The sequence below is a fragment of the Platichthys flesus genome, chromosome 13 (genome assembly GCF_949316205.1).
Source record: "Platichthys flesus chromosome 13, fPlaFle2.1, whole genome shotgun sequence".
In the NCBI taxonomy this organism is placed as follows: Eukaryota; Metazoa; Chordata; class Actinopteri; order Pleuronectiformes; family Pleuronectidae; genus Platichthys; species Platichthys flesus.
Genome location: NC_084957.1, coordinates 10871376 through 10897987, shown reverse-complemented (window position 1 = coordinate 10897987; position 26612 = coordinate 10871376). Strand labels below are relative to the sequence as shown.

The following is a 26612-nucleotide window of genomic DNA, read 5'->3' as shown; positions in this document are numbered from 1 at the left end:
AAGATAAATGGATGCCTTTCTGTTATATTGGTCTTTGTCCTCAGTGACGCTCTCTGAAGTGATAGCTGCTCCATCATTGAGTTCATGGGGAGACGAGGAAACATTACACACGTTTAATGTGCAGTGAAACATTTCCATGCTGCTAGTGATGTTGGTTCAATGTGTTTATGAGACGCAGAGAGTTTATCTTGTGTGACTATCATTAAGTAATGAGCTTTGTTGGAGGCCTACATGGTCAGCAGGTTAATACGTCTCTTTATGTTCCGCCTTCTCTCCTCCATTCTCTCTCTCGTGCTTGTTTAAAGCATCGTGCCGCCGTCCTGTCTCTTTTTATTCTGATTTCAATATAAATTCTAGTCTTTTTTGGCAAGCTTTCTTTTTCTCTTTGACAAATAATAACAAAACAGTGTGAGTTTTCTATTTAGTTTTTTCTCTTTCATATTTGCAACAACTTGTGATGTTTATGACAACTGCACCACTCGGAAGGTGCTTGACAGATAATTGGTTTTAAAATAAAATCGACTGCTCGTTCCGGCAGGCAGCTGCTTAAGAAACAAATGGCTGCGGTGGAGACAAAGCTGATATGAAGGCGCCCCGCATCGCCTGGAGATTGTAATCTCGCTCGGCTGGGCTCAGTATTGATCCACGATGTCGTGATCGAGAGGGTAAAAACAAGCAACAAGTGGCAAAGGAGCGGAAGTGGTTTTGTTTTCCTGGTATTTCACACAGTGCTGCATATTCAAGGCTTGAATGGAAAAATCATGAATCGGTTTTCGTAGGAGCCATTAAGAAACACGTAGACTATAATCACTGCACTTCATTCTTAGACCGCTCCAGTAGAGGCGCACGCATTCAGCTTGAAGGGTCATGAATGAAGCTGACCACACGCAGGGTAACTGAGCAGGCGCCTCAGACTGTGAACACTGAAAAAACAGTCGCTCGGTGGAATGGCTGCTTCTTTCTGAGGGCCTGAGTGGAGGGCGGCAGAGAGGAGGGATGAATCACGCGGCCTGCTTTCAGTTGGCTGCAGACTGAGCTTCCAGAAAAAGCAAACTCCACATGAGGCTATAGCTGCCATGTGAGGGCCAGTTTTAAAACCCTAAAGGAGACATAGGATGCTCATATTCAGGTTCATAATTATAAAGTAGATTAGTACTTTGAAATGTTGACAAATGTTTGAGGACTGTGTGATAGGTGCATTTATCTTCTGTGCTTGTATATGTAGACAGAAGGAAATAAAATGCACTGAAGGGATTCTTCTTGTATATCTCGGGAAGGCAATGATCCTCACCAGCATTTCTCTCTGTTTGTTGTTTGTTTGTTTTGTTCTTCCCTCCGTCCTCAGAAGGAGAGGAAAGCGGGAGGTTTATTGAAGCTTCTATCGGGGGCGGCGTCCAAAAAGAAACCTCGCTCGCCTCCCTCCTCCCCGCCCACCCACAACCCCGTGGGGACGGACCCCGCGCACCATCCTCACCACCACCACCCTCACGCCCGCTCAGGCTCCTGCCCGATGGCGTCGCACGGGCGAGCCGGCTCCTGTCCGATTGAGAGCGACATGGCCGGGGCGATAGGCCTGGAGCCGCTGCACAGGAAGTCCGGGTCCCTGGATACCAACTTCCCCTTGTCACCCCCCGCAACCCCCCGCACCGCTGGGAACCCTCTGTTGATGCTGCGGCCCGAACCCAAACCCCTGTCCAGAGAGAGGTAGGCCCACATAGATGGATAGACGGTTAAATGGATGGATGGATGGACGGCTGGATTGATGGACAGATTGACAGATAAATAGATGGGACAAATGGATGATTGGATGGAGAGATGGATGGATGGATAGAGAGCCAGATGAATGGATAGACAGACGGACAGATAGACCAATAGATAGATAGATAGAGGGATGGATGGATAGGCAGGTAGGTAGACAGGCCGACAGATGGATAGATTGACGAATGGATAAATGGACGGTTAGACAGACAGAGAGATTCAACCTGATCAAATATAAGCGAGTCTCCCTTCATAGGCCGCTGGTAACTTCTTTTAATATTATGGTTCAATGAAACGTTTTACCATTAAAAAATCAATCATGGTTTTGTTTTCTAAAGTGATTAAAAGACTTTATTCAGTCAAGTTCTGTGTGCAAGTATTTAATCTGACAAGTGACCTTAATAATCCTGACAGAAAGTATTTGATTATTCTGACAAAGTGGTGAAATCTCAGGCTGGAGGGATTTAACCATCAGGAGTGTGAAGAGAGAGAGAGAGAGAGGGAGTCTGTCCTGAGAGGGTTATTAAAGCTGCTGATAACAAAAGCTCAAGCACAAGAGGACAAATGGACACAGGGAGAATCAGCCAGAGGCAACTTTATAACCATTAAGGCAGCTCTGCAGTGAGTGGGGAAGTTACACCAGGGTTTAATCAAGGTGATAGTTCTCACTCTGAAGCCTGTTAGCCAGCAAGTTTCTTACTGCTGACCAGGAGCAGCACTTTAAACTGAGTTGAATCATCATCGATCTTCCTTTTTATTTCTCCTGCAAGAGAGATACAACCATACACATAGCACATAGCACATAGCACATAGCAGCAGATCCACACACATCCACACACACACACACACACACACACAACCACACACACACACACCCATCTCCTTGACTTCAGGCAACGTCACATTGACTTGATCTAACCATAGTTACTTCTTGCCTAACGCTAACCAAACTGATTCTAAACCTGCCCTTAAAACATGTCTTCATATTAAAATGTATGATTTACGTTATTAACAGTATGGAGGCATGTTGTGTTTCTGTGTTGTTGTTTTATTACGTTTGAATAAGTCTGGGTGTGCGGGTGAGAGAGAGAAAACCATCTTGTCTTCCCAATATCTGGTCAAATCAAACCCAGTGGGACAGTGGTTCACCACCAAAACACAGACCCAATGGTTACTTATAGCTCCAGATATAATAGAGAACAGGGCTGAGAGCAAACACTCCACAACAAATCAAACTGGTGTCGATATGTTTCACATTTGAGCTTTTCAACATTACTTATCAAAGCCTCTAAAGTTGAAGTAGTCAAATTAGAAAATGTGTGGCAGGAATGCATATGAATATCTGAATGAGACATAACCTGTTTATTTATTTATTATTAACAGATGTCAATTTGTGGAGCCAACTATGTTCTGCTGCTGTAACAAATATTTAAAATGCAGATAATTCCTAGAACTCATCAAAGATATTGTCAATGTTTCCTTGTATTCACACCTCTGTCTGTGTGTGTGTGTGTGTGTCTGTGTGTGCGGCAGGTTTCGCGTGGTGGTGCCCTACCCCCCGCAGAGCGAGGCGGAGATCGAGCTGCGGGAAGGAGACGTGGTGTTCGTCCATAAGAAGCGGGAGGACGGCTGGTACAAAGGGACGCTGCAGAGGACGGGGCAGACCGGTCTGTTTCCCAGCAGCTTCGTCGAGAGCTTCTGAACTGGAAAGAGTGGACAAAAGAACACACACACACACACACACTGTTCCTGTGTCTGAGTCACACAACACCCACACAAACATGCTTCTAGGTCACACAAATGCAGACACACACACAAGGGTTGGGCCAATTTTGGTATTGGATTAAATGTGGATACATTTCTTAGATTTGTGGGTTTTAAAAAGCTTTTCCAAGAATAATTTGTCACTAAAAAATTGACCTTAAAACGAAAACATATTTAATACTGTCACAAAGCAACATTAATATTATTGAAAATAACAATAATATCTTTATTTAATTAAACACACAAGTAAAAACACATAATTATAACAAAAACACAATCATATAGCATAAAAGAATATAAAGCTTGAATGTGTGACAGACATGTGTGACCAGCCAAGCTTTGATTCAAAGGAAGCTACTGACTCAGCCGGCCTACTAGTCTGAAGAAACCCATATCGGTCCAACCTGCTTTCAAACACACACACACACACACACACAGACACACACACAGACTCACACACAGGAAAGTTAGCTCCAGCTTCGACCAGCCCGGCCACACAGGAAGCTGGGCGGCTTTTCCAGACGTTCTGGTCCTCCTCCACCTGACTACTGAAGGCACACCGACTCCAAGAGCACAGAAAGACTAAAGTCCGCCTCCCAGCCCCCCCTCCCCCCCTCCCCGGCATCATCCACCAGCAAACACTAGCACAAAAAAGGCATTAGCTCTGCTTTTCCGCTGAGACCTCACAACTTGATTTTCGGGTGCTGTCTTTGTTTTTTCGAAGCTTTTGGAAAACCTTAGCGCCAGTTGACGAGGGGAAGCGTGTGAGCCCCCCCCCCCCCCCCCCCCCGCCGGGATCATTGTAGGCACACATCTGTGTCTAGTTTGTGACAACAAGCCCATGTGTTTCCTTTCGATATGTGTTAAATGCATGTAGCATTGTTATGTTTTTTTTGTATATGTTGAAATAGTTGTTTGTGTTGTCCCAAACTAGCCATGCTGTGATGACCGGTCACAGGATTTTTCATTTAAAAATCGATGGGTGCAAAAAGTTAAATATGACTTTAAGTGATTCATTTTTTTTCTATTTATATATATCTTATTTAGAATTTCTACGACCATTGTTAATTTGCATTTCTCCTTCGTAGACCTCTGACCTGAGTAAACTGGTTTTCGCTGAATGTACGATGAAACCGAACGGGACGCCCGAAACTGAAAATGGATTTGTATTTATAGAGTCATGTTTTTAACTTGAAAATGGAACTAGAGACAAGGAAATGCACTTGATGATATCTGATACAACTTGCCAATATATCGACAAACACAGTATTTCACACACCTGTTTGACAGAAGGGATTTCCATTGCTACTTTTCACATATTTTAAGAGGAACCACATTTGTCTTTACTTCGGCACAAATCCATTCGGTAGGAATAAAATAACCACTGAGCAGCGACAGGAATTCCTTTTCCTCAGCCTATTCCGGAGATACTGCTGAAAGTTTGTTTTGCAGCAGTATCGAAATACAAAATGTGCAGTTTTCATGCCCGTGGAAGAATGTACAGCCGAGGGCAGGGCCGCAAATTCTTCATCACACGACTGCCAAACTTTGACGACTTTTCCTCCTCATCTGCTCGACCTCTAACGAGTGTTTTTGTACGGCTTCCGTCAGCGTAGCGTCAGTCTGCTTTGTGACTTTCTACGTTCCTGAGCTTATAGATTCAGCTCTAGTTTACATCCAGCCACAACCATCTACCTTTCTTTTTCTGGCGATAGAAGCACAGCGGAACTCAAAAGCTTGAGTTGCTCAGTGTGCGTGCGTGTGTGTGTGTCAATAGCAGAGCAGTTTCAGGGCAGCGGTGGCTTTTTCCTCACCTGTTTCTCAAAGCACAAACTGCCACTTGCCCTGTGCACACGGGTGAGGCTCACTCATTGGCCGAGCACACGGGTGAGGCTCACCCATTGGCCGAGCACACATTTGTCTCATTGCAATCGAATCATAACCAGGAGTCAGTGAATGAGCACATGTGAGTCACCTCGGGTAAAGACGATTGTTGTGTCCCAAATCACCTACTCACTTCACTGAGAATTAAGAAATCTGACCAAACATTGGGACAGCACTAGAAACTAGCAAGTGATCGGTGAGTGATTTCGGACACAGCCAATACATTGCAGAAGATTAATCGGGAGCACAAGTGCGACAGAGAACTTGAACAAAAAGAGCACAGGAAATCTGTATTGAGTTACTTTCACCATGATTAGATTGTGAGGAGAAGAAAATTCAATAGAATCCTTTGTACAGTGAAGGAACGTGAACAAAAACATGGAGGCGAGACAAATCTCACAGAGTGAAAAGCGTCGGCGAAACCTGTCAGTCAAACCCTAGTGCCTACAAATGCCAAAAGAGACACACACACACACACACACACACACACATACACACACACACACACACAAATACAAACTGTATCCAACACAGCAGCCAGTCTTTCGATGAGCCTGCTGGTTGTTGTTTTCATTTTTTTTTTTGCTTGACTCAACGATTAAAAACCAGCAGGTCCCAGATCAGCTCTGTGCAAACAGCCCGGGCGAGACTTTCTCTGCGTGTTTGTACGGCCGCTGAACAGAGGACTCTAATTTCCACTGAGTCACACTTAAGCACAAGTCCTCATTTGTGTCGGAGGTGAACGGGTCTCGACTATCTTTTTTTTTTCTTTGTCACGAGGTTGATGCTGTGAGCAGGAGGAGGAGGAGGAGGAGGAGGAGGAGGAGGAGGAGGAGGAGGAGGAGCGTTTACAAGAGTCAAAACATCAGGAATACAACCACTGCACAGTGGTCACTTTACATACGGTTTCACTCATGTTTGAATTCTTTGTGTTTTTTCGTTTACGTGACGTGAGCTTGTCTTTTGGCCTCAGCTTCCTGGTTGTAAATACCACTCGAGTGCTCATGGCGACGGCTTGAAACCACATGTGAACAAGCCAATAACAGCGGTGGTCATTTCCCCCCCCCCCCCGCCGGAGGTGGACACAACAACACCATTGCACATCCACATTTCTTTTCATGGGACATTTTGAAAATTGCTGTCCTCTTCCTTGCAGGAAGCCAGAGCACTCGCCCAGCCATCTTGAATTAGATGTCAGCCATATTTGTTCCTATGGATACGTGTGTGAGGGAAGGGAGCCTCTGTGTGTAGCTCTTTACAGAACAAAAGACAACTTTACGACAAGGTGTGGCGTCGACGCTCACTCCTCATCGGGAGGCGGTTTGTCGGAGAACAGCGGTGCATTAAAGGAGAAATTAAGAGAAAAAAAGAAAGTATATATAATTCTATATTGTGCAGAATATTTATAGGCCTTTTGTGCCATTGAAGTCATGCTCTGCGCCGACCGTGCCCAGCGCGCTACCATGTGATCATTACACATCGTCTTGTACTGATGACCCGTGGTGGATTTGATTGTTTTTTTTCCATGTCAAGTGCATTTTTTCGCAATAAATGCCTTTTGTTTTAAAACGGAATTTCTGTGTCTTTTTTTTTCTTCTGTTTTTTTGCATCTGCTGCAGCTTTGTGATAGAGATTTAACAGAATGATTTGTTTAATCTAATGCTTAACAAACACTTTATAGCTCATTAGGATTTTACACTTATCCCCCAGATGATTCAGCCTGAGCATCATATTGTATTCTGTTCTAATTCCAATTATTCCCTCTCAGTGTGTTCTCATTATGCGCCACACTCCAGGTGAGGTTATCTGACGACGTGTATCATTATCTGTGTGATCCCGACACTTCCTGCTGTCTGTTCATTATTCCCTCCCATCTTTTGTTCTCCAATCCCCCCCCCCCCCCCCTTTCTCTCCCTCCGTCTCTCCAGCCAACCACCGGCATGGCTGAAGTGTGTAATTGGTAATTTCAGCGCGTCGTCGCCGCTGCTCCCCCCTCGCATGACAACCTCATCTCTCCGCCAGCCGGGCCTGTCTCCCAACCATCACCCCCCATTTGCATTTAGAGTGAGTGGCAAAAGGTGACAAGGGTGTGTGTGCGTGTGTGTGCGTGTGACAGCGTGCCAGTGCAGGAGTGTGACAGTTATCTGGGATGTAAGCACACGCTGAAAAATCTTGACTCAGACATACTGACTAACTAGTATATTAAAGCTGAGCAGGAGGCAGACAGCAAATTTAGATTTTCTTCTGATTTCTGCAGTGTCGGGAGAAAAAACTGGGAGAAATCCTATTTGCATCCAATATCTGAACCACCCAGAGGGTAACTTAAGGTGTCTTTACACACACATACACACTTTCTCCAGAGTTTGTCTTGCTGTAATGGTTCCCCTGTGGTTCTTTTTCCCACCGAACAACAAGGTGCTGCAGGAATCGATCAGCATTCCTCAGCTTTACGCCAGACCCGTCTGTCTACCTGTCTGTGTGCCAGAGTCACATCAAGGGCAGCCGAGCCAGAGGGTAAGACACTGCAGGGAACAAGACCTCTACCAGGCGGTAGAGCGCAGTCCCTGAATTATGTGTGGGCGCGCTTGGAAGGTGCTGTCGGAACAATCGGTGGTAATCCTTTATTCTCTGAACTTCTGAACAACTGGAAGAGACGTGGATGTCTCTAAATGTTAACTGTAAAATTAGGCATAAGGTCGAGAAGGTCTGAAAACTGTTTTAGTGCAGCAGTAGAAACCAAAAGTAAAACAAATTATAATATGTACACACTTAATTAAGCATTCCCCTTTGATAAAGCTCATACTGTAGTTAGTGCTGGGACAGGTGAGCCCGGAACCCTCCCTCCCTTGTGCTGCCATAAGCTCAGTCTGCTGGGAAAAGTCCCATCATGCACTGAGCACTTCTCTCTCTCTCTCCATCTCTCTGTCCCCCATTTATTTTACTTCATGACATCAACTTTGTGTTTGTTTCTCTCCCAGTTTGTGTTCTCTCTCACTCTAACTCCAGAGCTGCAGGATCTAGATCTGCAGTAGCAAACAATTCATTGCTCCTTGCCTCTCTCCTCTTTCACTGCCTGTTGGGTTGTTGTGGGAACTGTTGGGTTTCTCTATCATATTGTGAGGTCTCAGCCTTACCATGTAAAGTGACATGATATAAGAAAATATGTCAGTTAGCGTGCTGCTGATGAAACCTTGAACCCTCTGATATGAATAGCATTTCCAACACATTTCTGGTTGCACTCTGTTGACCTATAGGGTGAGGGCATCGTCTGTGAAGAGTAATGTCACCACTACTGTTGACTGTCCCCAAAACACTAAACATTTCTTTAAATTTCTGGCACTCAACTGGGAGGCGAAGTCTACAGTTGCAATAATTGTCTTTTTTAAAACATGTTTTGACTTCCTGCTGTTGCTATATGTTGATATAATCCACAGATCCAAGGTGGTTAACTGTAAGAGCAAAGAAACAGACAGGGCACGCAGAGTGTGTCTTGACAAAAATACAAAGATTTATTTAGCAAGAAGGAAAAAAAAAAGCTCCCAAATAACACTGTTTATTCCTTAAATACAAGTGTAGTATATATGTGAAACAAACTTGACTCCATCAGGAAGCGGTGTGTTCCCCTGGATGTCGAAGTGGATATGTGTAATTCTAATTCATTTCACACAGGTAAGGCACTAACACATCTCAAGCACTAGTGTGAATATAAAGTGGCAGTGTTTGTGAGTTAAGTGTTCAGAAATCACGCCCGTACTGGAAACCAGCACCGGTGTCCTGGCTCCCTCTGTACGTTTAAAAAAAAAAAAAGGCTGCGAGGTGTGAAACCCTGTCTAGTCGTGACTCCACAGAGACGTGAATAGAAAAAAAACAAGCTTAAAATAAAGTCGCAAATGCTTCCTCCTGCTCTTCCTAAAATCCCTCAGGAAACACTGGCTTGATATGTCTTCTTTTTCCCCACAAGTCAGCTCTTTTTAGACAGACTGGTTTGCAAACTTCCAACTGTTTGTGTCAGCAGAAACAGTAACAAGAGCAAGTAAAACGAGATATATATATATAAAAATATAAATATGTTGTAACTTGTACTACCTCCTAAAAGACCTGTGACTGGATGGGAGAAGTTCAACACTCCGAAGTAAATCTTTCCCTTTGGAACAGCCACAGGGGAATCAGTGTCTCCTGCAGCTTTTTGTGATGCTGGTGTACACATTTAAAAAAAAGCTAATAGAGCATCAAGGAGGCGTAAAACAATATACAGAAGAAGGGAAGGTAATTCTAATGCCCTGTGACCATGCTCATGACAACTGTTCAGGAATGAATGCACTAAATAAAGCCTCAGAATTCATCACGGATACAACTTCAGCCCTTTTCAGACACTGAACGTGCAACGTTGCAGGATTCAGCTACCGATCTGTTTATTGCACAGTAGATCTACAATATGCTTGCATATGCTCATTGTATATTCATTCCCAGTGCAGTGGCAGCACTGGGATAACATGGAAATACAACATGCTTTTTCTAGTTTTGCAGTTGAATAATATTCAGTGTGAACATACACACTGCTGTTCATTTTTCTTCCGTACGTTTCCCAGTCACAGGGTTGATAACAGGTGATAACTTTGATATACCCAAGTTTGTCATTTGTGATTAGGCTATGATGTATTATCACCCTGTGGCTTCATGGTGATTCTCAAAACATGGGTTAATTACACTGATTGGCTTACTTGTAAAAAAAAATGTAGCTTAATACATTTGCAATTATGCACTTGATTACCATTCCAATGGTGGATAATGGTAATGGTGTAATTGTAATTGTTGATTGATGGTGGCTGCTATTGATTGGAGTCTTAGTGAAGCTATTAAAAATAATCACCATCTCATCTTTCCCTTCTGGTTGATGGAGACAACTTTAGATTGCCACCTGATGGTAAAAGACGTGGATAGAGGAGGAGGAAATCTGAATTCAAACAAATGGTCTGAATGGAGGTAAATATATTCACAATATACTTTGAGTGACACGACTACGACTAACCCTCCCTATGAGGCAGTCGACAGTTTCAGCTTCAGCTTTTCTCCTCGTGCTCATGCTGCTTCTGTGCGCATGTGAAGTATCTACACTTAGATTTCTCCTCTGCTCTCTTTTGTGTGCAACAAGTCAGTCAAAATTCCCAAAGCAATGAAATGCCAGAGTTGTCATGATGAAGGAAATAGTCCTGACTGAATAACATACGGTGGAAGATAAATAACCATACATTACATTACCGGCTGATAAGTTGCTGAATTGACATCAGTAAACTCTCATTCACAGTATTTGGCAAATTCCGATTTATTTTCACTGAGCATTAAAAACAAGAGGATTTTTATCTTCTCCTGTTTTAGCTTTAACATTAATCCTGCAACTGGTTGTGTTATAGAAAAACTGCCACTGCAACTTACTTTTTGAAAAAGGAAACTTACGGTATTCCGACTTTGAGACTAACATGTAAAATTGTAATTGACCGGATGAGGTGAATGTCTGGAAAAGGCTCTTGAATAAATTATACGCATGTTACACTATGTAACAAATGTTCGTATTAGAAAAGTCACAAGACTAGATTTTGGAGCGTAACAAAACACAGTGGGTCTTTAGATCAAACAGATAGAAACAGATCAACTGTAAGTGAAGAGGTTCCTCAGACTGTATTATTTGTACCTATGAATCTCTTGTGAACTGTGTACATCGTCTAGTGAGGAGGCTGCGTGAGGAGCAATCCACTGAGGTGTCACTCAGTCTGGGCAGAAAAAAGGAGGTATATGGGAAATAAATGTTTATATAAAAATGGATAAATATAAAATATTCCACAAAGAGGAATAACACACACAAAGAGGATTACAAATACCGTTGAGGAAAGGGTACATTGGATTCTTGGCTACAGTCAATATACTTTGGCACAAAATCAAACTCACACACTGCTGGTTTGTGTTGGGTTTCCCTGGTTAGTGTTAGAGACTGGCCTCAAAGGGCTGGAAAGGATGTGGGCAGAAAGCCACTGGTTATACTGGTCGTAGTAGAGTGTACTTGAGAGTCTTCACATGAAGCCGGAACTAAAGGAGAGAAGAGGGGCAGATGTAGGCAGATCAGAAAGCTGAGGATCCATTATAACATAAAAACATAACTCATATATTATTGAATTTCTTCTATGTAGAGCCACAGTGATATGACCAATAAACACCTTCAATGTCCTCTACATCCTCATTCCATTATATATATATATATATATTCTGTTTCTTAAACTTAATCCAATCAGTTAAATAATCAAATGCAAGCAGTTTCCCACAACAGGCATCAAACACCCAGATTCTAAAATGTCCACGCACGCTTGTGCACTTCATCATCAAACCAACAGATGTGTAGGAGTAAGGATCTTTAATAAATCCATGAACACAAGCATCGGTCTCTTACTTCTTGCGGTCCTTGTCCTTCTTGCCGTTGACAGTGAGACTCTGGGCCTGCAGGAGGTGAGCAGCAGCTTGTCTCTTATTGAAGGAGCTCTGGTCGTCATCGAGGTGCCTCTTCTTCTCCTCCAGGGAGGCTTTCTCATCTGCGTGGAGGCGCTTCAGCTGCTCAAAGCGGCTCTGAAGCTAAAACACACAAACAGCGACAGGGAACAAGGTTAGGTTACGGATATGCCTGTGTTTTGATAGAATGATGAACACAAACATTCCATTACAATTTAAGAAGAAGTTGCTGCCCTCTGTAAAGTAGCTTGAATGACCTTGTTTTTGTAAGGTGTAGTCTAAATAAAAAAGAGCGAGGTCTGACTGTCAACAGCTCATTCAATCTGCATCAAACTTGGTGTGTGTGTGTGCGTGCGTGCGTGCATGCGTGCGTGCACATACATCTCTCTCCGCCTCCTTCAGCTCGCCCTCCTTCTCCTTCACCCGCTGCACAAACATCTGCCTCATTTCATCCTCTCTCCTCTGCAGCTCCACCAGGAACTCCTGTCGCTTGGCCTCGTAGGTCTGCTGCAAACTACACACAAACACACGTGTGTTATACATATTTCACACAGGTCCATTGTGAGTTATTTCAGTAGTACGTTTTGCTTTGTGTAATGTAGAAACAGGAGTTTGTGAGTTCACAGCGCACCTGACAGGTTTGCAGCCTGGGTCTGTGTCTTTGAAGCCCATTTCCTCCAGTTTGCAGCGTCTGTAGAGCTCGTAGTGTCTAGTGTGTGTCTGTTCTCTGAGGTCCTCCATGTTTACACAGATCAGCATCTCCCTCAGCTTCACAAAGTCACAGTGATTCTCGTTCTCCACTGAAACACAAATCAACAGACATTTGACAAGTTTAAATAAAAAGTTAAATAGAAGTTTCATAGTGTCAATTAACAGCAAGATCTTAGGCACACAACACAGAAATCCCTTTTACCTTGTACTACACCCCAGGGATACTGACGAGCCTTCACCATCTTATTGCCAACGCTGACTTCTTCTGTGCTGCCGACAACAGCAAATGGCAAATGACCCTAAAACAGACGGAATTAAAACAGAATGAAAAAAGTTTAATTGTTTCAGGTACACCATGTACATTTATTGCTCTCTACGCCAGTTGACTCAGCAAGTTATTGTGTGTGTGTGTGTGTGTGTGTGTGTGTGTGTGTGTGTGTGTGCGCGCGCGCATCCTCCTACATTCATAGTAGTGTTGACTTTGGCCACGGTCTCATCATCGAGAGGGAACTGGTAGATCTGGACGCCGTTGCTCACCAGCTCACTCATGATTTTAATCTTGAACTTATGCAGCTCGCTCTTACTGATGGTGTCAGCTTTGGCGATGACAGGGATGATGTTCACCTACAGCAGGAAGGGACACATGTTCATAAACACATTTCCTTACTCTACTACTAATATTTATTACAAATATACAAAAAATTGGGACTATCAATGTAAAAAGAAAACATCTGAATATACAAGTGAGGATAATTTAGGCTTTTTGCACTATTCTACAGGTGGGGAGGTTTAAAAGAGTCACAGCTGTAAATAGTTTAATAACAGCAAAGGATTAGACAAACAAACCACTTTCACTGTGTAACAACTTGGTTCTTATAAATACAATAGTTATTCTCACTGTTATTCGGATGTAGTTTTGTGTGATTTACCCCAGTTACTTAGTTATAGTACTATCCATTTGGACATTAACGGTTTCAAACTAATCTCACTGACCACAGTAACATGAAAATGCATGCAGACAAAGTAAAACATTTATAGGACTGGCAAAATACAACTATTCCAACATGTAAAAGTTCCTCATTTTAATCTGTTTTTAGATAAGTCTTATATAAACCAAGTTTACTGATGCTATTTCCGGCCCAGCAGCCCACTGTTCTGTCCAAGTCATCCCACATTCCTGCCTGTCCGTCATCTTGTCGTACCAGAGCGAGTGGCCTGGAGTGAGCTACTGTCACTACACAAGTTCCTGGGCCAGACCACACACACCAGTACACACAAACAGAACGCACTGCTGATCCTAGCAGAGAAAACAAAACAATACCAGGAGACCTATTCCAGCAGCTGTCTGAGAAACAACCCGTCTCTCTCTCTGTCAGCGCTGCACATTCAACACACGGCTCTTACTATGTTCGATCCGTACAGTGACACAAAGGGACAACTCGAGTGTGTGCGAGCGACTGTGATTACAGCATTCCGCTGCTTTTTCTGCTCCATTCACACGCAAATCCGGGGCTACTGACACTCCGGAGCAGTGAAATCACACAAACGCACAAAGACACACAAAGTCACAGCACACTGGGAGCATGGGAAAGTTCCTGACCACTTTAGGAGAGCTAGACGGGAGGGGTTCAGGCAGTTGGATAGTGAGCCACTTCGAACGGAGACAAAAAACAACGACCGAAAGAGTCGAGCACGGCCCTTTATACACAATTGGTAAATGGACTGCGTTTATAAAGCACTTTTCACGTCCTCATGACTCAACTCATTCACCCACACATTCATGCAGCACTTCTATTTATTGTTTCTATCACACGCCATTCACACAGTCTGGTTATTTGAGGTTCAGTGTCTCACACATTGACATGCACATTGACTCTCTCTCAATTATCAACTTCAATGATTTCCCAATTTGTGATCAATAAAGTACATCCATTCATCCATGGAGCTGTCTGTCACATACTTCAGTGTGTGATAGTTATTCAAGTCCATTCACATAATTTAAAACTGAAGTGATCCCACAATGTAGATCACTTCCCTCTGTTGGTGGTACAGGAGCATCAAAATGAACAAATAGATTCAAGAACATTCTGTGCAATAACAAATTGCTAACAACCCTTCAAAATAAAGTATTTAATGGTCTCTTATTTATTGGTCATGTAATTTGTTGGATTTTAAACTTGCTTTTATAAATGTCCACTGTTTCCAAATGTAGCACCTCTGATTTGTTTGTACTGCTTTCTCTTGTACGATGACATTAATGACTTTTGATTCCATTTTTCTTTTAAGTCAACACGTACAAGTCCTTTAAATACCTGGTCGATTTGTCTGATCTTAGTTTTTATTACTCTGCTGCTTTTATGATCCCATGCCTACTGAGAATATGATAAACCGGATTTAACTGATTGTATTTAGGTATTAATCTATAAGGAGTGTTAGGGCCCAGGGAGTTGGCTCTGTCTTTGTTGTCTTCTGTAGTTGGCTGAGCTTTTTCTTTTGTTTTTTGAAGTCAGAGGGTGGAGCTGAGACCTTCGCAGCTATGCAGCACACCTGGGTAGTCTGGGCTCAGGAATCTATGAATCAGAGCTGCTAGATTGAGTCACTGCCAACTCACTTCACGCTTCACACCATGCATTCACACATTTAAGACTAGTCACACAGATTTTCACAGCTGACCTGCTCACAGAAAAACCTGCAATTAAAGCATTTTTTCAATAATTCAAAAGTATGTGCAATCACACTTTTGAGCTGGCCAATAAAAAATAGTGTCACCTAACAGGAATAATTTGCGGAACTTTTGCAGTTTTCATGGGTGCTCCAGTCAAATTAGTAATTTGCCAATCTGCTTGACACTTCCAGAGAATTCCAAAAATGTTCTAAAATGCTGCTTTAGACATCCAACAAAATAAATAAAAGTCCAACTAATGTAATATACATTAAATAAGCTCACACACAAAGCAATTGTACTCCTACCTTGCTGTCTAATTTCTTCATTGTGACCAGGTCCAGGGATTTGAGGGAATGACCTGAGGGGGAGATGAAGTAAAGGCAGGCATGGACTCGCGAGTCATGGTAGTTGTGCAGAGAGCGCTTGATCTTTAGCTCCTCCTGCAGATAGCTCTCAAACTGTCGGTCGATGTAGTCCACCACCGGCTGATAGCTTCAGGAAAGACACATAAAGCTGATCAGTGACGTGATGCCTTTCACAGGATGTCTTTCAAAGTAATGATTTTCAAATCACATTCATCATCACAAAAGCTCAATTGAACTAACGGCTTTACTGCTACAGACTCTTACCTCTCTTGCTTGTTCATTTGGTCTCCGAAGCCCACGGTGTTGACCACAGTGAGGCGCAGTCTGACATTACTCTCCTGCAGGTCGTAGGTCTGAGCCCTCAGCTTCACCTGAGGCTCAAAGTGGGACGACTCAAAGTTCTCAAAGTTGGTATTGAATAGAGTGTCCATTAGAGTGGACTTTCCAATACCGGTCTCACCTAGAGACAGAAAAGAAAGTGATCACTGCCAAGTCAAAAGACAAATTGACCAGACTGATACAAAGCCATCAACCATTGCCCTTGTGGTCAGAGTGTATTCCAACTAAGGTGCGAAATTAAATGTCCTTCAAGATCAGACTGACCTAAGGAACAACATGTATTAATGTACATGTAGTGCAAAGAGAACGAAGAGTTTATTTTAGTTGGTGCATCCTCACAATGTCATAGTTGTGTGTGTGTGTGTGTGTGTGTTACATTGTGTATAAAGTATACGTACCGATGCAGAGAATATTGAAGCAGAAGCCCTGGCAGATTGACTTGTTGACAAGCTGATCAGGAAGGCTGTCAAAACCCACATGGCCATCCAGTCCCAGGGGTCGGACTGCTTTATCCTGAGGAACACATCACACAAACAAACAGATCACTTTCAAGAAGTTTCAGCTTTTATAAACTTTTTCACAAAAGGATAAACGCCAGGATGTGGGATTATTTCAGCAAACAATAATAAAATGTAAACTCTTATTTGTTCACTTGCCTCATGTGAGCACTGTTACATGAGCTACCTGAAGGAGTGACTGACACACTAGATTCATAGGGGTATGGTTTAATAGTCACCTATTCATACATTTCCTATTGTGAGTAATTACAATCACTTCCTTATATTATTGCGATTTTCAGGTAACACCTTTACAAGTTGCTGATGAGAACTAGAACTAAAGATCAAACATGTTCTGAATAAGTTCCCTGTTTCTACTTCGTGTTCATCCCCTGGTCAGATTCCCTGGATGGGACGTGTGAGCACCAAACTTCATTCATAATAGTGCAGATTTAGTGACGTTTGTGGAGCTGCGGTGATTAGTTCCCTCATTAGAAACAACATTGAGTAGTAATCTCTGTTGGGTGGTTCGGTGTCGGGAACAGTAGCATATCATTAAACTAGTGTTTAACTGAAACGTTTGGGGTGGCTACTGTTGAGTTAGCTAGCTAGTGCTAATTAGTTCAGCAGCATACGAGTGTATTGTGGTGGAAGGTGTTGAGCAGAATCCCTCAATAAAAACAAAACAGTTGAAAAAAGCCCGCATGTCACTCTTGAGTATCCGTCGACGTGGAGGACCCGTGAGTTACACAGCGTGTTATCGTTAGAAACACCGCCAGGGTTTTAACTTGAAAACAACTTCCCAGGCAGAAACTCTTCACCGGGCTAACTGAGGCTAGCGCAGCGTTAGCACCGGACACTCCCTGCGCAACTGTCAAAGAACCGAGTCGTTCGGTCGAACCACAAGGAGGGAGAAATACAAACCGGCTGCCGAGCAACATCCGATGAAGCCATGGTTTGATACGGGACGGGTCCAGGGAGAGTGTCGGGGAAACAAATCAAAATAAAGACCAAAGTCTTGTTCTTCTCGAGTGGGATCGGGATGAGGAGCCGCACAGCGTCCACAGTCGACAACTGGACAGACCGCACCAACCAGAGCAATGCTGGAATGAAGGGAAATATTTAGTTTTTAAGATTCGCTTCAAAATGGACATTCTGTAAACTGGAGAAAAGTAGACAAGCGTGTTCAAAAATATGTCATTTTAACCGGTTATAAAGGATAAGCTATTAGAATTAGAAACTGAATTCAAGCAATATCGATTTTTTGTGGTAGTTCATCTTGCCCCTCCCCTCCTCTGTATAATGGTACGGCTCAACTTGATTCTCCAAGTTGCTTTCATCGTAGTGGAGAACTCCAGGAAAAATGTACGTATCTTTCTATCATATGATTACATATTGTTGTGGGCAAAGAGAACAAACTGTAAAAAATATATATAAATATATGTAATTCTTTTCATTTATTTTTGTATGTATTTTTTTTCAATTTGTTCTCTTTGCCCACATGTTAAAGCCCTCAAAAACCCAATTAATTTGCCTGAATAATAATAATGATAATCCTTACAATTTCAATAGTGTCTGTCTGTCAGTGCCTGTCAGTGCTCGAGCCCTAAATATTATACAAATTTATAATATTTTTCCCTAAAATTTTCCCTAACTACTTTGGTTTGAAAGACATAATTCAAAAGCTCACTCTGGTTTATTACACAGTATGTGCAAACAGTAAGAATTCAACTTAATCATAACAATAACTAAATATTAAAAAAATATATTTCCCAGTCGAAGTGCATGTTGGAAACACCTTATCAAAGATAAATCGACAAATGTCTTGCCACGGGTACAATGCTCTTTTTTATTAAAACATACACAAAATGCATACAAAACACAGGCATAGAGCACATGTGTATAGACAAAGACAATATTAATGTTGTCAAACATATCAAAAAGGGTTATTTAGACAATATGAGAACGCAAACACCCACAAATAAGTTAGGAGCAAGTACTTAAAGAATCTCATTAAAGAAAAAATAACAAAATAATTCAAAATATTGTTTAAATGGTCAGAAGTCAGAGTTTACGAGGAGCACTTGGACGCAGCACAGTTTTTCCCCTTGGTGGGTGTGAGCTTCAGCTAAGTGCGCCCCCTATCGGCCGGAGCCTGACACTGGTGCTCCCGCATGGAGGAGAGGAGGAGGCCGGAGAGAGGAGGATGCTGTCGTCACTGACCTCAGTGAAATGACAGCAGAATGAACATGGAGTCATTTTAAAAAACAGCCATCCCAACCTCCATCATCTCTGCGCTGCGTCCGGCGCGATGATGGCGGCGCGGTGCACGGAGCGAGCCGTGCAGGAGTTCGTGAGGGAGAGAGGAGGAAGGGTCCAACAGATGGAGCTGATCGATCATTTCCTATCACGGACCGTGGCGGCGGTGGGGGAAGATGACCAGCCGGGGGAAGGGGTGGACCGCGAGGGGCTGAGACGCGTCGTGGACAGCGTGGGCTTCGTGAAGGTGGAGGACGGTGTGAAATTCGTGTGTTTGCACGCGGAGGGCAGCGCGGGGGCGGCGATGCGTGAGGACGGGGCCGAGCGGGCGGAGTGCAACGGGAACATCCCGCAGACAGCGGAGCACCGTGGGAACGGCAACCCTGACAACACGCACCAAACAGGTGAGGGAGAGGAGAGGCTGCCTTTGTGTCAGTGCTGTTCTACCTCATCCTGTTTGTATTTACTCCTCATGCTCTTATTGGACGTCACTAAATCCGCTGCTGCAGGTCCTAAATATCCATCCTAAATAGGATTTAACCAAGGTTGTATTCATATGAATGTGTTTAGTATTTGTTTACCTTTGTTAATGTTGTACTATGAAGCGAATTGATTGACATTATCAAGTTTGATACCAGGGTTTGGCCTTGGTTCTGAATTGGTTTTGGCCCATATTGCAGCAAATCTGCCATTGTTCATTTAATTTGATTTAATTGAGTTGGGACCTGCTCAATGTCAAACATTAAAAGCTATAACAATTCAGGATAATAATAATATAGGGCTGGGCTAAATGGACAAAATGTTGTCAAAATAAACGTCAAATGATGTAAGAATGATGGACAGACTATTCATACGGTAAATATATATATTAGGAGACAGATATTTACTTATTCATACATTTCTTATTTGGGTATTTTGTTGCCCATCACTGTTATAACACAAATATCACGACTGAACTCTTGCATGCCTGTGCCTCAATGTACTTGTACTCAACAAACCACAACTGAGCTGATTGACAGTGACAGAGACATTTGTGTTCACAGGAGAACACAGTCCACCTGGTGCAGACCTGGACAATGACAGACACTCAAATGGAAACCAGCAACCTGCAGCCTCCTCCCAGGTGAAGGTGAACACAGGCCCCCCGACGTCTTCTGGGAGAGGGGAGGTGAAGCTGAGGGACAGGAGGAGGCGGGAGTCGGCCCCGATCATCGGGATGCCCGACCTGGACCCGGCTCACCCCGGGTGGTCCCTCAGCCAGCAGGTGAGAGGGTCACGGAGGGTGTCCAAAGGCTCCCAGAGGGCCTTGCTGACCAGCTGCCTGTCAGAGGACAGCACCTTGGAGGGGCTGGACCCCGTTGGAGATATCAACACGCCCAAGGGAAGTCGCAGAAACTTCATAGAGCTGATGATGAGTTGCTCTCCACAGGTAGGTGTTTCTCTGGCATGAATAAAACTCCCAAGTAGACTGTTGGTTGGTTTGTAAGCAATTTTACACAAAAACTACTGGAGGGATTACCACGAGACTAGGTTGAAGGATGTATTGTGGATCAGAGAATAATCCATTAAATTGTGGTGCAGATCCGGTGCAGTCAACATGATTAACAACTTGAGTTTGGGACCAATTATTTTTTATATAAATATACAGACTTCAATCTCTTCAATTGGCTGCTGCTCTGCTTTGGTCGTGCATACCTTTTATCCATGTTCATACTGGGCCACACCTAAAGCAGTGATGTCATGGAGAGTGCTTCACCTTTTGGGTGTGCTCCAAAACCTTAATGACACATGAAGAGGAAATTCTATCTGAATTATGAGAGTTGCTAATGTAACTGACGCAATGTGACCAAAGCAGGGTTGTTCTCTGAAAAGGACTTTCAGGATTTCCCTCTGTGAGTAGCAGCATGATAAAAAGCGCAGCCTCTCACCAGGTCATGGAAAACACCATTTGGGGTGTGATCATAAAAGGGATATGCATGACACGTAATTAACAATTCTGTAACCAAGAGATTTGACACAGTGTCGCAATCTAGCTTTGTGTAACCATCTGAGGGCGGGGCCAGGAGGGCACTGACTTTAAATTAAATCCGATTGGCCCCTAAAGTGCCTCTACTTTGTCAGTAGTTTTTTTATAGATATAACAAACTAGTGACTTCCTAACAGTAAATATAACATTTAGTTAAGAATTCAAAGGTTTAGTTCACAATGTGCTTGAAAATGTTTGGTTCCTTAAATCTGGGAAATTGTAATAATCTTGAATGTTTATGGTTCTACTGGGATCCTGTGCAGAGCCGTTTTAGCAAGTTATGAACATTGTTGTGTTATCTGCTGTGACACAAAACAATGAATGTAAATTGTGCTTCACTTTAATCTCCTGCGTTCTTCCCTTTGCAGGTCCGGAGGTCCCTGATCAACCGCGGCTCTCGCATCCGGGACTCAGTAAGAAGTGAGGGAGATACGATATCAATCCTCTCCTCAGCCACTGACGAGGACTGTGCCTCGGTGACCCTGGACCCACTGGAGCACGAGTGGATGCTGTGCGCCTCAGACGGCCTGTGGGAAAGCCTGCAGCCCCTGCTCGCTGTCGAGCCCAGCCTCGTGGCCAAGAGAGACTTTGTGACGGGCTTCACCTGCCTCCACTGGGCGGCCAAGCAGGGCAAAGCCGAGCTGATCTCCCAGCTGCTGGCCTTCGCCAAGGAAAATGCTACACCTGTGAATGTGAACGTGAGGTCGAGTGCTGGATACACGCCGCTGCACCTGGCGGCCATGCACGGACACACACAGGTAGGTGGCCGCGGCAGTGGAATTAGTGGGGTGTCATGTTTTAGGTCTGCTCGGTGAAGCGGCGGATGAGCAGCTCCACCCTGTCTGCTTGAGCTGCAATCGTAAGAGGTCGTCTTCAAAACATAGCAAACTAGAACTCAGTAGAGCACACACCTGCGCCAATACCCAACAGTCCCCTTGAATGCAATCAAGCTACCCCAAATTTCACATACTCAAGGGTAACAGCTCCCATAATGAGGTGTTTACATCAAGACCCATCAATTATTCCCTGGGTAAGCTGAGAAAAGTTAGAACAACTCTTCTCCGTGTTTCATGAAAATCCATTCAGCTGTTATTGTGTAATCTTGCTTACAAACAAACAACGGACAAGAGTGAAAACTTGATCTAGAAGCAACACCCAATATGTTGTGACAGATTCTATTCACTTACTACCTCCACAGAGGTGGTTATGTTGTCAATTATTGTTTGTTTGTTAGTCTGTCTCATACAAAAACTACTGAGGGCATTTCCCTAGAACTCTGTGGAGTGTTGGAACATGACATAAGGAAGAACCCTCACACATACACGAATGTGAAGCTCAAATTTCATTTAAGTGGATCTCCATGTGAAGCCACAGCGCAGCTTCCCTCGCCACAGGAAGTAAATCTTTCACCTCCTCGCTTTCAAAGATTAGTTAAGTTAATGGAAGGCGAAGGGTCGGCGCTGATGCATTCTCGTATGAGTGACCAGGCCTTAAAAACATTCAGATCCAGATAGATCTGCAGACCCAGGATTCTTGAACTTTCTTAAACATGATAAGAAAGGGCATTAACCTTGGTTGAGACGTGCTCACTGTGAGCACATAATCCAAAACGCAGCCCCACTGAAAACATGATGCTGTGGACATTGGATAATGTCTGAGTGAGCCCATGTTAGAATCCAGCAGGAAAATTAGATGAATTGTTGATAACACGTCAGTGTCAACGTGCAGTAAACAAAATACCTGATTGGCATGCTCTACAACACTCTGAAGATGATCCTGTTGCTTTGGATGAGTCCTACTCAGAAAAACTCAGCCTGAAATGGCCTTTGTGAGAGAGGACAATCAGGCTTGTTCCTAATGTAACATGCTTGATTAATAGTGTTTTCATGTATATTTCAGCTGCTATAGCACAAAGCTCAGCCAAAAGGTGCTTAAATGTCAGGTAACATGACTCCAGTGTCTGAATTTCCGTGGACAGGTGGTTCGCGTATTGCTGTCAGACTGGGAGGCCGACCCCGAGGCTCGAGACTACAGTGGGAGGCGAGCCATCCAGTACCTCTCCCCACCGCTGGCCGCCAACCTGCACGAGGAGGGACTGGTCACCTCACCGGGGGCGGAGTCAGACAGCGAAAACACGAATGGCGGCGGTAGCAGCGGAAGGGGGCGTGGCTGGAGGTTTGTCCGAGTCCTCCAGGGCAACCTGAACCCGCTGCGGCTGCTGAACCCCCCGGCCGAGGCGGCGGAGGAGGCCGGGAAGACTAAAGGGGGCATACAGAGGAAGTCGTCTCTGAGCCGGCTGAACGCCCGGCTGCACCGAGGGCGCCACAGGGCTCAGATCATCCACAGCGCCTCCTTCAGGGACGCGGGGGAGGTGGGGCGAGGGGAGGAGCTGCCCAGCACTCCCCTCCGCACCCGACCACTGTCCAACCTGTTTGGATGAATCTGCCACAATTTTTAATCGAGTTTGACACGTTTTGATTCACAGGATAAAGTTTACAATCTGGTAGGTCAGACCGGATGTCACCAAAATTGAAAGGACACATCCTAATATAGTGTCAAGCTCTTTTTAAAGTCTTCTTATTATACGTTTTTAAAAGAATAAACTAATATTTTTTCAAAGAAATATATATAACTTATTTTTGTTCCTATTGCAGTTGTTAGATTTATGTTGACCACTAAACACTTTTTTTTAATAATGACACAAACTAAGTTAAAATCCTGTGAAATTTTGATTTTTGCATTAGTGGTGTTTTCTATCATTTTTAGGCTCTTATTTAGAGCTGGTAGCAAATATTACACAAGTTTTTTGTCTAATACCTTTCATGCAACAATCTTTACACACATTCACAAGCACCGGGCAGGATTTTTACTGCGTCTTCATGTATGATTTGACCCGCAGTGGAGAGGGATTTGAGAATAGCACTCGGTTTGATTCCACACGGTTTTATCCACAATCCATTTTTTTTTTGTTTGCAGAGTAAATTAATATATTTCTAGAGCTCATTTTCTATATTTCAACCTCCTCTGATTGGATGGTGCTGGATTTTTTTCTTAAAGTATATTCCTGTAATGTGAATGTTTTTTCTTTTTTTCAAAGTAGCAGATTTTAATATTCAAACAGTTGTAACCACATAATTATTGTGTGTCCAGTCATCATGTTTGCACTTGTCACTTTGAAGATAGCAGGCTATAACTGGATAAAATCCCTTCAACTGAAGTCATGGCAACTGTTTGGTCCTTCATATTTTCATTTATAGTTGATATCCTATATACACAATAGAATTGGGTGATCCAATTCGGCTGTATTCTGCTGTATCTATAAGTACACATGAGACTGAAATAATTCTTTACCTTTAACTTCTGTTGATCGATACTTGGTCACTATTTCCAGGCTGTCATGGCTTCAGTTGGATCCAGTTATTTGTATAAAGGCGCTGATCAGTTACACACTACAGTTGTTTCAAAGGGTGGAAGCTCAGTGGGTGCTAACAATGTTTCTATACCTTTTTCTACTGACCATGATGAACCTCAAATACTCAGAGTCGGGTTTAAACTTATTGTTATTTTACTTTTTAGGGGGCTGGGTTAAAGTGTTACGGGTCCCTGGTGGTCATTTGCAGTATTTTACAGTGTTTTCATACATTTATTCTGCTTATTTGACTATTTTCAGTCAAAAAATATTCACAACTACAAGGGCATCCTGAAGAGTGCTGACGTCTCCCAGGGCCCAACAGTCCCCTTGAAAAAAAAAAAATATTTGAAAATATCTTGCAATGTTAAATAGGGAGGAAAAAAATACTGTATCATCTCCTGATGCTGATCCACACCAAACTTGATTGAGGTATTAATTTCACCATGACCCGCCCCTCAACAAAAGTTCATGGAAATCGGTTGAGGACTTTTTCCGTAATCCTGGTCACAAATAAACACATGCTGACAAAACATAACCTCTGCAGTGGAGGAAAGATTGGCCCCAAGATATAGACACATAATATAAATGATAATCAGGTCAAGTTAAAGGTCTATGCGACCACAGACTTAAACACCCAGCGTGACACTGATCAGTTTACCACTAAATATGCAAACACACAACCTGCATTGCATGATATTGAATATAAAGTCTATATTGTCCCTATGTGTGTTAGTCTGACATTGCATTTTCTCATTAACCACGTCTGTGTCCTCTGTGAATATTAAGGAGTCTAGACTTGAATATGCTACGTGTGTTTAACCGAGGAGCACATTGACTTTTTTTAACCATTTTCCCTGAATATGTGAACTTTTTCTTTCTCAGTGAAACATCCTAGATTTCACGACTGTTCCCTTTGTAGCAGATTTTGTAGCTTTGTACTCGGATAACAGTAATTTGTATGTCTGACTCTTTTGATGTTGAAAAAGTTATTACACAAATGTTCTTTGATATTGCATTTTCAGGCGCATGAATATGGGAAATGTAAATTCTGTGCATTGGTTATGTCTGTCTCTAATTCATTGTGTCATCAAAGTGGAAAACTGTGAAGTTGTTATGTCCTTTTTTTTCTTCATGTCTCATTCTTAAATATGATAAAGCAATAATCATTTGCTCCAAACCACACTCGCTGCTCTCTTCAGTTAAAACAATGAGTTAGAAGACATGTTAAGGCCAGATATTGATCATTGGTCGTTTTAATGTCACAACAATCATGAATGCTGGAGTGTCATCCAACCAAAAAGCCGTAAAGCCCCAAATGAGGCATGCTACTTCATCTGTCCGTCCCTGCTGACACCACAGGGATTGTCCTTGTCTGGTGATGCTGAATAATTGATGATGTGGTGACCCGCTGTGCCAGCTTTAGTCCAGCCTTTACAGCATATCCTCTGCTTCCTGTCCACAGGATTCCCATGAGATGCTGGGTGCAATATGTTCACAGCCAGTCCCCATTCATGCACCTGTCTATTGTGTGTGTGTGTGTGTGTGTGTGTGTTTACACTTCTGCTGTTCCAGGGACTCAACATTGTGAGACCTGACCTTTATATCTACAGTGGTTATGATCAAAATGGGTTCGAATGTAAAACGTGACATTTAGTTCAATTCACATTTTAAAGTGCAGGTATCAGTTTTTCCAAAATTCTTCTGCATATTGAGCACAAGAAGAAGCGTCATTCCTACTAGCCATGTAGCTGAGCAACTATCTTGAAAATTAGAATGGCACTCATTAGAGCACAACCCCCCCCACCACCAAGGCCCAACAGTCCCCTAATTTAACCACATTTAAATTCAGCAGAGCCAGTTTGTTATTTGGATCTGCACCAAATTGCACACACTCATAAATATCAGTCCCATAAACATGTCCGTTCTTGTTTGAGAATTCAAGGGAAGTGTCGAGAAAGGCCTGAGCTCGCAATGTGAAAGAAAGTGATTCGGATTCCTCACCAAAATTTAGTGGGTTCTTTGTTGAGTCATGCACCACCCCTCCATAAAGTTTAACAGAAATTGAGTGTTTGTTTGTGCAATCCTTCTAAAAGACATACAAAGTCAGTTGACATAAGAGGCATAAATGCAAAAAACAGTAGACACCACATATGTGTGTGTCGGGGGGGGGGGGGGGATATGGAATATTTCCAGTCCCTTTACTCAGTACCACTTGTGATTGGATAACTACAGCTCTGACCATCCTCCTGTGACACTGATGATCTTCCATCTCTGTGACTCGACTCCACTTTAAATCAACCATATAAAAGTAGGAATACATATAAATGGTGTTTATGACAAATGAGTGGCCTGTGTCAATGTAAAGTGGGTAGAATGTGTTCCTCTGATGGACATTTTATCCTTTAATTTTTAACGTGAGAAAAAAAGATTTGTCTAT

The 26612-nt window shown here is 43.1% G+C and overlaps 3 protein-coding genes across 3 annotated transcripts in view; 2 read left to right on the top strand and 1 right to left on the bottom strand.

Annotated features, from left to right (window-relative positions):
- Window positions 1–4298, top strand: part of LOC133966792 (E3 ubiquitin-protein ligase SH3RF3-like) — a 90919-nt gene extending 86621 nt beyond the window's left edge. Inside the window, exons 9-10 of the mRNA XM_062401811.1 lie at window positions 1346–1704; window positions 3292–4298. Coding sequence (XP_062257795.1) covers window positions 1346–1704; window positions 3292–3460 — 528 coding nt within the window. The 3' untranslated portion in view covers window positions 3461–4298. The remainder of the gene's footprint in view (window positions 1–1345; window positions 1705–3291) is intronic.
- A 7543-nt stretch (window positions 4299–11841) lies between these two features.
- septin10 (septin 10) lies at window positions 11842–17552 on the bottom strand. The gene is made up of 9 exons (XM_062402580.1): window positions 17403–17552; window positions 16380–16494; window positions 15907–16102; window positions 15583–15769; window positions 13075–13236; window positions 12815–12911; window positions 12533–12701; window positions 12283–12415; window positions 11842–12024 (listed from the first exon to the last, which is right to left on the bottom strand). The coding sequence occupies exons 1-9, from the start codon at window positions 17430–17432 to the stop codon at window positions 11842–11844; spliced, it is 1272 nt and encodes a 423-aa protein (XP_062258564.1). The 5' UTR covers window positions 17433–17552.
- An 860-nt stretch (window positions 17553–18412) lies between these two features.
- Window positions 18413–25288, top strand: sowahca (sosondowah ankyrin repeat domain family Ca). The gene is made up of 4 exons (XM_062401928.1): window positions 18413–19141; window positions 19781–20166; window positions 21132–21521; window positions 22742–25288. Exons 1-4 carry the CDS (start codon window positions 18790–18792, stop codon window positions 23201–23203), a joined length of 1590 nt encoding a protein of 529 aa, XP_062257912.1. The 5' UTR covers window positions 18413–18789; the 3' UTR covers window positions 23204–25288.
- The last annotated feature ends 1324 nt before the right edge of the window (window positions 25289–26612 follow it).

Coding starts and splice junctions, on each gene's coding strand:
- septin10 (XM_062402580.1), bottom strand. CDS start 17,432: ATGGCTTCATCGGATGTTGCTCGGCAGCCG. Junction 16,103..16,379: donor CTTCAATATTCTCTGCATCG/GTACGTATACTT, acceptor TTCTGTCTCTAG/GTGAGACCGGTATTGGAAAG. Junction 12,702..12,814: donor TCCCTGGGGTGTAGTACAAG/GTAAAAGGGATT, acceptor TTTGTGTTTCAG/TGGAGAACGAGAATCACTGT.
- sowahca (XM_062401928.1), top strand. CDS start 18,790: ATGATGGCGGCGCGGTGCACGGAGCGAGCCGTGCAGGAGTTCGTGAGG. Junction 19,142..19,780: donor TGACAACACGCACCAAACAG/GTGAGGGAGAGG, acceptor TTGTGTTCACAG/GAGAACACAGTCCACCTGGT. Junction 20,167..21,131: donor TGATGAGTTGCTCTCCACAG/GTAGGTGTTTCT, acceptor TTCCCTTTGCAG/GTCCGGAGGTCCCTGATCAA.